Raw genomic sequence first — 14,828 nt, 5'->3', positions numbered from 1 at the left:
TTCCTAATGGAGGCAAGCCATTGACAAAACCGGGGATATCTGGGGTGTCACACTCACAAAGCTCTATAGCCTATAGGTAGAAAATGTTATTTTTTCTCCTTTTTTCTCTTTATTTGTATGGCTTGACACAGTTAGCTCACTTTATTTATAGTACACAGTGGAGATTGACAGGAAACAAGGGGGAAAGAGAGAGAGAGAGAGAGAGAGAGACGAGGAGTGATACACAACAAAGGTTGTGGGGATCGGGATTTGATCCCGCGACACGATGTCAGGTTGCATGCGAGCGCCCCCCAAAGTTGTACTTATGAGAACAAATGTATCTGCAAATAAGCTTCTATAGCATCTTTTAATGTTATAGAATATACATGATAAAGTTAAGTCTCAGGCATTCTGAAGTGAACAGGCCTACTGGTGCATCCCAACGTGTGAAGGTCAACAAAGATCTATGGACATTATCTTGTTATTATCCCCATCATGCTGGAATGGGATTACCGTATGTCTTCACTCCTGTGTGACTCTGTGAGACTGTCCGTCTGTCTGTCTGTCTGTGAACCATTAATCTTGGGCAACGGTGGACCGAACGCCGTGAAACTTTGGCCACACACACCCAGTAGGCCAAGGAATAACCTTGCACCCCCAAATTTTCAAATTGGCCTCATGGTGGCGTTATAACAGGCCCTTTGATGTTTTGACTTTTGAGTATGGAGTTATTGCGAACGCAGTGAGCATTTACTATGAGACCCAGCAGATCATGTCTGTCTGTCTGTCTGTGTGTCTGTGTGTGTGTGTGTCACGCTGTAACACCACCCGCCCACCACCAGAGGGCGCAGCTGTATCACACACAAAAACACACACACACACACATGCACACACACACACACACACAAAACTTAACTTAAAAAAAACTTAACTTAAAAAAAAACTTAACTTAAAAAAAAACTTAAAAAGGAAAAACTTTAAAAGGAAAAACTTAAAAAAAACTTAACTTAAAAAAAAACTTAACTTAAAAAAAAATCTTAAACAAAAAAAAGAGAACTTAAAAAAAACCTTAAAAAATTACGTAATTTATTCTAATTGTTGTTTTTGCAATTTACGAGCTGCGTTCGCTTCCCGCGTTCGCGCGTCTTACTTGTTGTATAGGCTATACCTAGAATTCATTTGTTGCTCATGCTTCTTCTGCGTTTGGGGTCGATGACCCTGTGTAACTCTTCTTTTTTGTTTAGATTTTTGAGTGGTGCAAACCACTCCAATAACCAGCTTTGTCTGTACCCGTGTCTGTACCCATGTACCTGTACACCTGTACGTGGCCCCACGTACAGATGAGCATGGTTGCTATGGTTAGTGTGTGACGTCACTGCACCACTCAGTTCACACGGGTGTGATTTTTTTTTTTGGCTTTCGCCTTTTTTCTTTGTATTGATAGAGGGAATGGGATAGATGAAAGTAGGCTGACAGGAAATGGGGAGAGAGATGGGGTGGTGACACGCAGTGAAGGCGTGTCACCTGACCTTGACTGGATTACCAGCCAAGGTGCCCAGACAGCCACACCAGCCGCCCGGGCCCCCGTGTGACACTCATAATTTGAAGTTCAATGGACCCAGTTTATTCATTTATTTTACTTGCCTAGTGTGCACCTCACACTAGGCATGTAAAGGTATACCGTATTACTGTGGCAAAAACAGCCACGGTATTGATACCGTGAGATTTCTGAGCTGACGCTGACGGTATGTTTTTATTTATTATTTTATGCGCACTTGACTCGCAACTCCACTCGCACGAGTCGCACAAGACTCATGATATAATTATTACACGAGAGGGTGTGGTTTAACGTGATTATTGCCACGACAGTGATGCGGTCAGGAACGAGACATAGTCGAGTTCCGCAAGCATCACTGAAGTGGCAATAATCACGTTAAACCACACCCTCGTGTAATATTGCAATTATATAACAGTTACCCTTAAAACTAAGAATATCGCTGAAAAACCATATTTTTTTAATGACAGATGTAGTCACTACGACCACAAATGTCCCAAGAAACTAGCTAGCCTAGCCACCGACTTTGCTGCGCTCTGGGAAAACAGAGCAGCTGAATTCTTTGTTTTGATTAGGTGTGGAGTGGTGCTCGTTTGATCCACGGCTAGAAGGGTGTTTCAACCAATTAGATTGCTTCCTCGAAACGACCTGGTATAATTAAACAAACTTCCCCTCCACATTAAGATAAGTGGTCAGTCACAAAAACAATTTCACAGTAACAGACCCGTTTGGTTTTGATTTAAGCATCATCAGCTGCAGTAGATTAATGGGAGTAAACGCATCATATTATGATTTAAGCATCATCAGCTGCAGTAGATTAATGGGAGTAAACGCATCATATTATGCCACTGCTGCCTGCCTTCTTGGTTTAGTTCAACGGCAGCACCCCATTGGAAAACAAAAGGTAGTCTGACTCTGACTATATGAAAGACAATTCATGATTCACACAGGTCTGGGTCGCGTCGCTGTCCATCAGAGAACAGCAGTTGTTGTTTATCTATCTGCACACCACCATTCCGCGACTGTGGCTCAAGAGGTAGAGCAGGTCGTCCAATGATCCATGGGTCGGCGGTTCGAATCCCGGCTCCTCCTGGCTACATGTCGAAGTGTCCTTGGGCAAGACACTGAACCCCAAATTGCTCCCGATGTGCTGGTTGGTACCTTGCATGGCTTCTGCCGCAATCGGTGTATGAATGTGTGTGTGAATGGGTGAATGTAATGCACAATCTCTGTAAAGCGCCTTGGATAAAGGCGCTATAGAGCACCGAAGTCTGACGTCACTTTCAGTAGAGGGCACCAACACACAGGTTCGTGTATTTTTGTATTTGTATTGAAATCTCCATAGGGCGATTTTATGTCGCTTCATATAAGAACTGTGTTTGAAAAATAAACCGACCACCCCGGCGTTTCTGTCAGGGGAGTGGCTGTGCGTCGTTAATGATGTCCATTCATATTTGATACAGCCAGTTTCTAGAGAAAATGGAATTAATGTGACCGCAAAAGCCTTGAAACTACATATGAATGCAATGTCGCTGAGCATATACGTCACGCCCAGCTGTCAACATATTGCGTTCCTGAGATTCCTCGTTGACGTAAGCTCAGCTGGTGGTGACTCGACTCGTACTAACCACGATACATTATATATCAATAAAATTAAAATAAACGTAATTAACGTTCAGTTTCTGTTGTGCGACGGGCTGCGGGCAGAAGCAGCCTACCCGGAAATGTAGTCTCTGGGTTGTTTGGCTCGTTTCTAACGCTTATTTTGTTACTCTTTGGGTATATTTGTACATTTCCACCTTCAGTCGATGCTTCATATCCATATGAGTGAAAAGGCCGGGGTGATCGGTTTATTTTTCAAACACAGTTCTTATATGAGGCGATCTAAAATCCCCCTATGGAGAGTACAATGCTTATAAAAAAATACACGAACCATGGGACTGGCGCCCTCTACTGATAGTAGAGGGCAGTGACGTCAGGACTTCGGTGCTCTATATAAATGCACCATTTACCATTTACCATTTTTTACCATTCCCCATAGCCTACGCCTATTAAACTGCAGTTGCTCTCCCCAGTCTCAACTCTCCATCTCCAATATTGTCCCCCCACCTTTTACGTCCCAACGGCGCCATTGAATATAGGCGTATGTAAGTATAGCCTGCCCTATACATTAACATTTTACTCAAATCATTTATTTGATACGCTTCAAAGAATGATCTATTTTTTATGGGCCCTATAGCAGCTAAAGAAAATATATGAAACAATAGGCCTATATATATTTTATACCTTGAAATATCGGTTCAGGTTTCGATACCACCGCGTACAGTAAAATCTCATACAGCTATAGGCACAACAGCCCTGTGGGTAGGCAACCCGACCTGGTGGAGATTTGCGCTCTGAGGAGCGCCGTTTTAATTTCTGGTGGCCTATTGTATAATACAATAGGCCACCAGAAATTAAAACTATTGTAATAGTATCATTCCCTGAAGAAGGCAACTTGTTGCCGAAACGTTGGAAAAATACAAATTTGATGGCATCGTGACTACGAGCTGTGCGGCCTCTCTCCTTTCTCAGTCATAGTTTTGCAGAACATGACACCAATATTTTTTATATGAGCGCACAATGCACATCCCGGTGGCACACTGACTGGGCACAACGAAGAGAGATCCAGTTACAACAACTCTGACATCGGGTCACGTGACTCAGAGATCCTCCGCATTTTAAAAAGGCTGATACCCTGGAAGCCTGGCTGCAAATCCCCCTAGACTCTAGCTTCAAAGAGGTCGTAAAATGCTTTCCCCGTAGCGTATAGGCTACCAGTTGACCGACTGTCGCACCTTTTGCACCTCCAGTTGTCAAGAGCGCCGTTCAGCGGAGCGGACACATCTTAACCAATCAGTTAGGTTGTATATTAGCCTACTTCGCAAACTTGTTGATGGTGTGCTGCTCGTGCGAAGTTTCATTGAACAACATACCTGTTGCAGATTTCCAAGATAACTCGGCATCTCAGAGGAAAGCCGAGGCTTATTCTTGATTCGATCCACAACCCCAAAGGATGGCATTGGACTCTAGTTGCGCATTTCGCGCCTCCGTTTTGCTGGCATGTGTGATAATCTTCAGTAATGTGCTATATTGTCCCGTCGGTGCCTATCTCTACCACAACCGCTATCAAGGGTGAGTGAAGATTTCCCATTGATTTAAATTTCTTGTGAATGATGTGAGACGTAAGCCATGCGCCATTATATTTATTGAGCGAAAGCAGCGACACACACACAAGGGGGAAAGTTGATCTGATTCTGTATCATAATGTCTCCAGAAACATCTCTATGGCTTAGTTGCATGTGAGGACAAACAAAAGCAAATCTGTTTTTCACTCTTCTCTGTTAAGACATATTTTGTTTCTCTGGAGATAGACTAAATAATATGGTGTGGTTGGTTGTGTCTAACTCAAACAATAAGCACACTGTATGGAAGCGGGGCCGTATGGAATCTTATCTTCCGATGGAAAGTGGATAAGCCTGTCCTTCATGTTTCTGTGCAGAAAAGGAGTATTCATATCGACCATGATAAGAAAGATTACATCGGGGATGCTCGCAGAAGCCCATGCCTGGCGCCCTGAATACAAAACTGAATTTTAATTCATCTTTACCCGCAAGACAGACAGCACTGACTGACTCTCAAGAACAGACTACAGTCATATCTACTTTCAATATATGCCTGATGATTCTTTTATTACAAAACGAATAACGTTGACGTGTTATGACAGGACAGGAGTCATACAGTAAAGTGCTCCGTTGAACTTTTAAACCTGCTAATGAGGCAGAGCGTGGGAGAGGATCTGAGTTGTATAGTAGGCTACAGCAATTTGGGACATTTTTTTTGGGAGATCTCCATTGTGGGATTTGGGGATACAGTTGTAATTGGACACATAATTGAGCTTGAATTGGAGTGAATCTTGTGGTGGGCTGCATTGCAGAGGCATGTAAAGGTATTTATATGGTGTGTGTTTTTTCACAGGAGCTTTTTGGTGTTGTGTGGGGTAGTCACAGTGGGACCTTTCTGATGGAAAGTCCACAGCCCCCCAGACACTCACTCTCTCTCTCTCTCTCTCTCTCTCTCTCTCTCTCTCTCTCTCTCTCACTCACTCACTCACTCACTCACTCACACTATCTCTCTCTCTCACACTCACTCACACTCACACTCACTCACACACACACACACACACACACACACACACACACACACACACACACACACACACACACACACACACACACACACACACACACACACACACACACACACACACACACACACACACACACACACACACACACACACACACACACACTTCCCACATTCCCCCTCTCTATCTGTCTCAAGCAGTTTGGCTGTGTTCCAATGTATGCGTAGTTGTGTACAGTCAGTGTACCACCAACTGTGTTGGAGCTGCACACACCAGACCCAAGTCGCCTGTAACTGTGGTTTAACAAGGTATAGAAAGCCCAGGGCAAGCAAACAAACGTCCCCAATGGGGAGCACTGCTAAGGAGCCCTATTTCACACAGAAGTCTGTGACATATGGTGGGTGTTGTTCTACACAGACGGAGGGGCAGAGGCACAATGGACCTTTAGTCTGTACAGTCTTAACCCATTTTGGACTGACGTCGATTTAAAAAAATGTCTTTAAAAAAAAAGAAATCTGAAAAACCTCATGTTTCTGTATCAGTGGTGCTCAATATTTCATGTCAAGGACCCCCAAAAATATATGAAATTGGCCGCTGACCCCCATCTGAAAATATGTTGTTCCAGGGACCTCCCATGAAGCAAAGATTTGAGTTTAAAACTGAAACTCTGAAAGAATATATATTCAAACATTTGAGGCACATTTTCACGATTTTTCAAAAATAGCAGATCTACAAGTTCATAGCGCGCCACTCGGTGGCGCGCTATGAGCTTGTAGGTCTGCTATTTTTCAATAGCTAAAGTATAACATAATGCTTAGTTAAAACGCCAAAAGGGGTTTCTGCCCAGAATGGGTTAAAGACCACCATTGACCACCAACATCTACAGTATCTTCTGTCAACAGAGCGTCTGTGGGTTTAAATATCAGGATGAACAATAAGCTCACATCCTTATTACGCCTACTACGACTGGAGCTCCAATGTAGGACGAGGAATAATGTACAGTATCTATTCTAGATATATAGGGAGAGTTGGTCCCTTTTTTGACAGAGCTCCAAACTAACAGATCTGGCAGTCTGGCAGGGTACATATTACCAATGTCATATATTTGAGTGTGATGCCAATCCTAATAAAGATGTCTTATAACATGGATTCCCAAAGTGGGGTCCGGGGACCCCTGGGGGTACTTGAGGGAGTTCCAGGGGGTACCTAGCTCAATTAGAGATAGTTACAAATGGACCCTTATGGGTCTGTAACTGTGAGAGTGTACACTGTGTGTAACTGTGAGAGTGTACACACTCTCAGAGTTAAATTAACAGTGGTTTTACAATATAAATTGGGGTACCAGAGATAGAAATTAACATCGATGAAATTAACATGTTTCAGAATCACTGCTAGAGCCGTACAAATCCTCCCTTATCGGGGTCACTGGCATATGTTTTCAAATGGGGGGTCCGCGGCCTAATAAATGTTGATTTGGGGGTCCTTGACACGAAAAAGTTTGGGAACCACTGTCTTATAATCTATCCACCCATCTTTAACCACTTATACGTAGTCGGGTCGCGGGGGCAACGGCTCCATCAGAGAGCTCCAGACTTCCCTCTCCACAGCAACATTACTAACTTCATTCTGGGGGATCCCGAGGCGTTCCTGGCAGATTTGGGAAATATAATTCCTCCATCCTTCCTCCTTGGTCTGCCCAGGGGTCTCCTTCCAGTGGGGCGTGCATCGAGAACCTCCCTAGGGAGACGCTCGAGAATAACTATAAGCTATAACCAGACGCCCGAGCCACCTAAGCTGGCTCCTTTCCAAGCGAAGAAGCAGCGACTCTACTCCGAGTCTCTCTCGCGTGACTGAACTTCTCACCCAGGCCGCTTTCTAATGAATTAGAAAAACCTTTATTAAAGTTTCTATTTCAGAACATTTATCTTATAAAGCAAATAAAGTTGACGCTCCTATGCACAGCTTTGTGTGTATGTGTGTATATATGAGCACGGAATGTGCTCAGCTGATTGGCTGAGCATGGGATGTGATGTATGATGATAAGAGCACCGCTCATTTCACACAAGTGTGATTTATTTAACCACTTAAGCTCTATTCAATATCTTTAAAAAAAAAATTGCCAATCAAGAAACTAATTGGGGCTTGTTTCCATTGTGGTTCTATATTCAATTCATCAAGACATTTAACGACATACAATAACATATGTATAGCAATAAATGTATGTACAGAAAACAATGGGGGGGAGGGGTGATTTCTGGTGTCAAACTTAGAAGACTTGTCTAGGACCAGTTACAAATTGCAGACAGGTGCTCTTTTATGGCGGTTTTGAAGGAGGGTAAGGACTAGGGGTCACTTTTTGATGGCTATTGGTAGGGCGTTGCACATTTTGGTACATTTTGGTGGCAGCTCATAAGGCTTTTTTAAGTGTCGATATCCGTCTGAATGCAGGGTAACCTGAGGGACCCAGTTCTGATCAACTACACACGGTCCAATTCCTTCTTACCTCAGAAATGTATTGACTACATTTCCACTTGCTGTCATGGGAAGATACTGTTGGCGACATGCGTTGTGGTTCCAGAAGTAGAGCGGCCTTGTTGCTTTCAATGTCAACGGGCCCATGCAGTGCCGCCTTTGTAATAAGCACACAGAGCAATAAGATGAAAATGGTCTCACAGAGACAGGTGAGCAGGCAGACAGAGAAACAGGCAAAAAATACATAAACATAATGATGTATTGGCAGGTATAGACTCGTTACATTTTAGACCTATGCAGTAGGCCTATATAATTTGCCTCTCACATACCTGCAATGCTAATACTAATGTACAGTAGGCTCAAGTATTGCTCTGTTAGCAGGAATGATGAGGTGCTCATTTGGTAGTGTTGCCTTGTCTTACCCTTTAACCCTGTAAGGCCACCTCTAGATAATATAATAATACTAGTCTGAGTTGTTTTTAGCTAGTATCAGGGTCCGAGTTGTTTTTAGCTAGTATCAGGGTCCGAGTTGTTTTTAGCTAGTATCAGGGTCCGAGTTGTTTTTAGCTAGTATCAGGGTCCGAGTTGTTTTTAGCTAGTATCAGGGTCCGAGTTGTTTTTAGCTAGTATCAGGGTCCGAGTTGTTTTTAGCTAGTATCAGGGTCCGAGTTGTTTTTAGCTAGTATCAGGGTCCGAGTTGTTTTTAGCTAGTATCAGGGTCCGAGTTGTTTTTAGCTAGTATCAGGGTCCGAGTTGTTTTTAGCTAGTATCAGGGTCCGAGTTGTTTTTAGCTAGTATCAGGGTCCGAGTTGTTTTTAGCTAGTATCAGGGTCCGAGTTGTTTTTAGCTAGTATCAGGGTCCGAGTTGTTTTTAGCTAGTATCAGGGTCCGAGTTGTTTTTAGCTAGTATCAGGGTCCGAGTTGTTTTTAGCTAGTATCAGGGTCCGAGTTGTTTTTAGCTAGTATCAGGGTCCGAGTTGTTTTTAGCTAGTATCAGGGTCCGAGTTGTTTTTAGCTAGTATCAGGGTCCGAGTTGTTTTTAGCTAGTATCAGGGTCCGAGTTGTTTTTAGCTAGTATCAGGGTCCGAGTTGTTTTTAGCTAGTATCAGGGTCCGAGTTGTTTTTAGCTAGTATCAGGGTCCGAGTTGTTTTCCCCGTGTGGGTCTGTTACGCGGAAAAGTGTGTCCGTCCCAACATGCATTTCACTGGTGACCCGGAAGTGGACAGACAGATAGACAGACAGACAGACAGACAGCGATCGGTCCATTTAGTAATGATGATATAAGCAGTGGACGATTAGGCATACTTTGTTATGGTGTAATAAAAGAGATGTGACTTGCAGATATACACCCACACACATTTTGAAACAAAAGACAAGCTTTCCTTCTTCAGTTTTGTTGACTAAATAAATAATGTCATGTCAGGAATAACAAGTAAATTACAATTTACAACCAATTATAGCAATAGCAGAAAGGGCCAAAATGCTGCTCTATATCCAATGAATATTCTACAGTGTTAAACTGTGGTGACTCTGAACCTAACATTCCTGAAGGATACATTCATGTTCTCTTCATATAGTGGCGGGTACACTTTAGCAAATCAGGAGTGATGGTAGGATGTTCCTTATTTATTTATATATACACGCACGCACGCACGCACGCACGCACGCACGCACGCACGCACGCAAGCACGCAAGCACGCAAATTTGTTGTTGCCACAGTATATGTCAAAGAACCGTACCAGGTACTATACCTGCAGCACCGCAAAACTGAAATATAATCTGATAATGATGTGTCAGACGGATTGTTTGTCTGAAGTTTGACCCTATCATCATTTTGGCACTTCAACCGTAAGAGCCACTCCTTCATTTCAATTATAAGTGTCAACTCCCATTCAGTACAAAAGGCGTTTGAGTTTCTCATCTCTCTGTGGTTGAGATGCTTTGGAAACAATGTGCACTTAGTGAAATGGATCTAAAGTTAACCTTGCTAAAGGTAAAAGTTATAGTGCGTTGTGAAGCATTGTTGTTGTGAGACACTTTCATACAATAGTCACGTTTATTTTTTTATTTTATTTTTTACAGCGATCAAGTCTTCAGGATAACGCCCAGCAATGATGAGGATGTCCAAGTGCTTAAAAGAATCCTGGGGCATATTAAGGTCGGTTTTCATCTTTCTTTTTTGGATTGCAGCTCATTTCTATTTTCTCTCCATCTCCCTCTAAGTATGTCTTTCTTTCTTTCTACTTCCCTCGCTCCCTGTCATCTCTCTCTTTACACTCATGCACACACAGTAAAACTTTGACTTGTATTGTCAGCTGGAGTTGATCTATTTATAGGCCTATTCATTCATTCAGCAGCTTAACCTTTCAATAAGAGGTCCAAAATAAAAATGTATTTCTGTCTGTTAGTTAGGCTGTGGAAATAAGTTCTACATTTATGTGAAATAGTTATGTACTGTTTGGCCCCTCATGTATGTTATTGCAATTTAAAGTGCATTACATTTACCGGTACATATAAAAAATATCCCATACTCTTCCTCTGCCCTGTCAATGCCAGTCCTCACAGGCTAGTACGTGCATCAATGTTGTACATTATGGAATCACTTCCCCCATTGTTGTATAGCAACTACTTCTTCCCATCGAATCATAGAAGTAGTGCTATGAGGCTGAGCTGTCGGCAGGAACTGCCACTGCCCAGACACACAGCTGACATCAGTAAAGTGATTAGCAGACACACAGCAGGAGCTCATCAATTAGGTGGGAAGTGGAACATCAAAAACCGAACGTGGGAAAAAAGAAACAATAAATAGAATCAACAAACAAAATGTATATTTTGGCTCCTACACCCATAATATACTTGTGAGTTGTGCAGGTTCTATGGAATACTGGACAACTCACCCCGGTGCTTGCCCGTTTTTCCTCCCGGAATTTTCCCCAGTGAGGGGGATAACTTTGTAATATGCTATTGGCTGTTTGTATTCTTTTTGGAAAAATATAAAAAGATACTCCTGTGGAAAGGCTATATTTTACTTATATTGACCCTATAAACAATTTAGTATTATTTAGTATATGTAAGGTTTTTCCCTCTCAAATGGTACCTCGTCAGATAATCCCCACATAGCCTACAACAACTTCTGTGAACAGAGTTCACTGTAGTAGCTTTTCATAAATATATTTGTACTTAGGCTGTCTGCTGTCGTGAAAGTTTATAGTTAGAGAAATTCAAATTCCAGCTGTCCAGCCTCTCCCACCCCTCACTGGGGAAAATTCCGGGAGGAAAACGGAAAAGGGGTGAGTTGTCTTGTTACCGTTCTATGTATATATTCTATTCTAGGTTCTATGTAAATGTGTTTGCATGAACACGTTTTATCCTCATCGACTCGTTTGCAAACGCTTAGTTTGAAAAGGAGCCATATGAATAAACATAATGAACAGAACACTAATGTTCGATGTTCTTTTATTTCTCATTCCCCTCACGTCTGCCTCTGGCCCTCTGGTGGTGCCACAGTGGTCCCCATATGACACTTAAACAGGAGTCATATCATGGAGGAGGTGAGGCGTGACATCTGTGGGATGGGGTGGGGTGAAGTGACAGAGAGGACAGGGGAGTAGGGGACTGCCACGGAGCAGAGAGGGATGGGGTGGGATGGGATGGGGTGACAGAGAGGACAGGGGAGTAGGGGACTGCCACAGAGCAGAGAGGGATGGGGTGGGATGGGGTGACAGAGAGGACAGGGGAGTAGGGGACTGCCACAGAGCAGAGAGGGATGGGGTGGGATGGGGTGACAGAGAGGACAGGGGAGTAGGGGACTGCCACAGAGCAGAGAGGGATGGGGTGGGATGGGGTGACAGAGAGGACAGGGGAGTAGGGGACTGCCACGGAGCAGAGAGGGATGGGGTGGGATGGGGTGACAGAGAGGACAGGGGAGTAGGGGACTGCCACGGAGCAGAGAGGGATGGGGTGGGATGGGGTGACAGAGAGGACAGGGGAGTAGGGGACTGCCACGGAGCAGAGAGGGATGGGGTGGGGTGAAGTGACAGAGAGGACAGGGGAGTAGGGGACAGCCACGGAGCAGAGAGGGATGGGGTGGGATGGGGTGACAGAGAGGACAGGGGGGTAGGGGACTGCCACGGAGCAGAGAGGGATGGGGTGGGGTGACAGAGAGGACAGGGGAGTAGGGGACTGCCACGGAGCAGAGAGGGATGGGGTGGGGTGACAGAGAGGACAGGGGAGTAGGGGACAGCCACGGAGCAGAGAGGGATGGGGTGGGGTGGGGTGACAGAGAGGACAGGGGAGTAGGGGACAGCCACGGAGCAGAGAGGGATGGGGTGGGGTGGGGTGACAGAGAGGACAGGGGAGTAGGGGACTGCCACAGAGCAGAGAGGGATGGGGTGGGATGGGGTGACAGAGAGGACAGGGGAGTAGGGGACTGCCACGGAGCAGAGAGGGATGGGGTGGGATGGGGTGACAGAGAGGACAGGGGAGTAGGGGACTGCCACAGAGCAGAGAGGGATGGGGTGGGATGGGGTGACAGAGAGGACAGGGGAGTAGGGGACTGCCACAGAGCAGAGAGGGATGGGGTGGGATGGGGTGACAGAGAGGACAGGGGAGTAGGGGACTGCCACAGAGCAGAGAGGGATGGGGTGGGATGGGGTGACAGAGAGGACAGGGGAGTAGGGGACTGCCACAGAGCAGAGAGGGATGGGGTGGGGTGAAGTGACAGAGAGGACAGGGGAGTAGGGGACTGCCACGGAGCAGAGAGGGATGGGGTGGGATGGGGTGACAGAGAGGACAGGGGGGTAGGGGACTGCCACGGAGCAGAGAGGGATGGGGTGGGGTGACAGAGAGGACAGGGGAGTAGGGGACTGCCACGGAGCAGAGAGGGATGGGGTGGGATGGGGTGACAGAGAGGACAGGGGAGTAGGGGACTGCCACAGAGCAGAGAGGGATGGGGTGGGATGGGGTGACAGAGAGGACAGGGGAGTAGGGGACTGCCACAGAGCAGAGAGGGATGGGGTGGGATGGGGTGACAGAGAGGACAGGGGAGTAGGGGACTGCCACAGAGCAGAGAGGGATGGGGTGGGGTGAAGTGACAGAGAGGACAGGGGAGTAGGGGACTGCCACACGAGCAGAGAGGGATGGGGTGACAGAGAGGACAGGGGAGTAGGGGACTGCCACGGAGCAGAGAGGGATGGGGTGGGATGGGGTGACAGAGAGGACAGGGGAGTAGGGGACTGCCACAGAGCAGAGAGGGATGGGGTGGGATGGGGTGACAGAGAGGACAGGGGAGTAGGGGACTGCCACGGAGCAGAGAGGGGTGGGGTGGGATGGGGTGACAGAGAGGACAGGGGAGTAGGGGACTGCCACGGAGCAGAGAGGGATGGGGTGGGATGGGGTGACATAGAGGACAGGGGAGTAGGGGACTGCCACGGAGCAGAGAGGGATGGGGTGAAGTGACAGAGAGGACAGGGGAGTAGGGGACTGCCACGGAGCAGAGAGTGATACAGACAGTGAGCAGCCATGCGTGGCCATAGTCTGCCACATCCAGGACATCTTCACTATAGAGATACAGTGAGAAGAGACGACCTTTCCACTTCACCAGGCGCCTTGATGGATAGATTTTCATCATGGGGTTGAATTAATTATTATTTTTGTAATAATTTGCTTTACTTTAATTATGGTCTTTTTGAAAAAAAGAAACAAAAGCTGCTTTGAGTCAGGCCACAATTCATGTGGTTAAAAGATTTTCCGTTTTCCAAAATCATTTGGGAGTAAAAACAAGTGTGACCTTCCTTTCCCCATTGTTCTAAGTTTGTAAATAGACAGGTCTGATGGTTTGCGAAGAAACAAAATATTAATGCAACTACTGTACATAGCCTACACAAAACAAATGGCCACTTGATAGTACAGTGTAGTAGAGTGACAGGAAACAGGGATAGACACATAGAAAAGGTTGTCAGGCTCGGGAATCGAACTTGGGGCTTGCCGTCAGGCTGCATTATAGCCTATATGTGCTATGAGCCTTAACCGCTAGGATATCGGCTCCCCCTACTTTAGTATATTAATGTCAATAGAAATAGAAATTGGCAATGGGGTCAGTGTTTAGGGTGCATTATGGGATAATATTAAACAGATACCATTGGTTTGGAATGGAATGGATGGGTAGAATTGGGCAGTACGGTCCTTTTTTATCAGGTAGTCCAGGCAGGGTCAACACAGCTCTGAATAGGAGGTTATGGAAGAGCAGTGGACATGGCCATGGTAGGGACTAGGGGGGCTGGTGGCTACTGTTTGGACATGAGTTGACACAGTTTTCTGCCCCACGAAGGGAGGGACTTTTGCCCTATAGTTTTAGATCGCGACGGAGGGGCGTCGTCTCAAGCAAACTTGAGACACCACCGAGCAAGCTAAACGAGCGAGTTGCCATGTCGAACGTTGCGAAGTTCGCTTGAGCCGACTCAGCCCTTGAATCCTCGTCCCCCGGCCCCCTACAATGAAGACAGCAGAACGCTCCCTACCCCACTGATGGCCCGTCTCACCCAATCACAAGCCACGGCGCTCCTTCCAGAGTCCAGACCCTTCCTTCGTGGGGAAGACCCTCCCTTCGTGGGGCAGAAAGCGGGGTCGCTGTTTGG

At 45.8% G+C, this 14,828-nt stretch overlaps 1 protein-coding gene across 1 annotated transcript in view; it reads left to right on the top strand.

Moving 5' to 3' along the window:
* The first annotated feature begins 4,493 nt into the window (after positions 1-4,493).
* cpa6 (carboxypeptidase A6) overlaps positions 4,494-14,828 on the top strand; it is a 32,640-nt gene continuing 22,305 nt past the window's right edge. Inside the window, exons 1-2 of the mRNA XM_079489565.1 lie at positions 4,494-4,708; positions 10,276-10,351. Coding sequence (XP_079345691.1) covers positions 4,590-4,708; positions 10,276-10,351 — 195 coding nt within the window. The 5' untranslated portion in view covers positions 4,494-4,589. The remainder of the gene's footprint in view (positions 4,709-10,275; positions 10,352-14,828) is intronic.

This window comes from Electrona antarctica (genome assembly GCF_951216825.1).
Source record: "Electrona antarctica genome assembly, chromosome: 20".
Lineage (NCBI taxonomy): Eukaryota > Metazoa > Chordata > Actinopteri > Myctophiformes > Myctophidae > Electrona > Electrona antarctica.
This window is presented reverse-complemented; position numbering and strand designations above follow the sequence as displayed.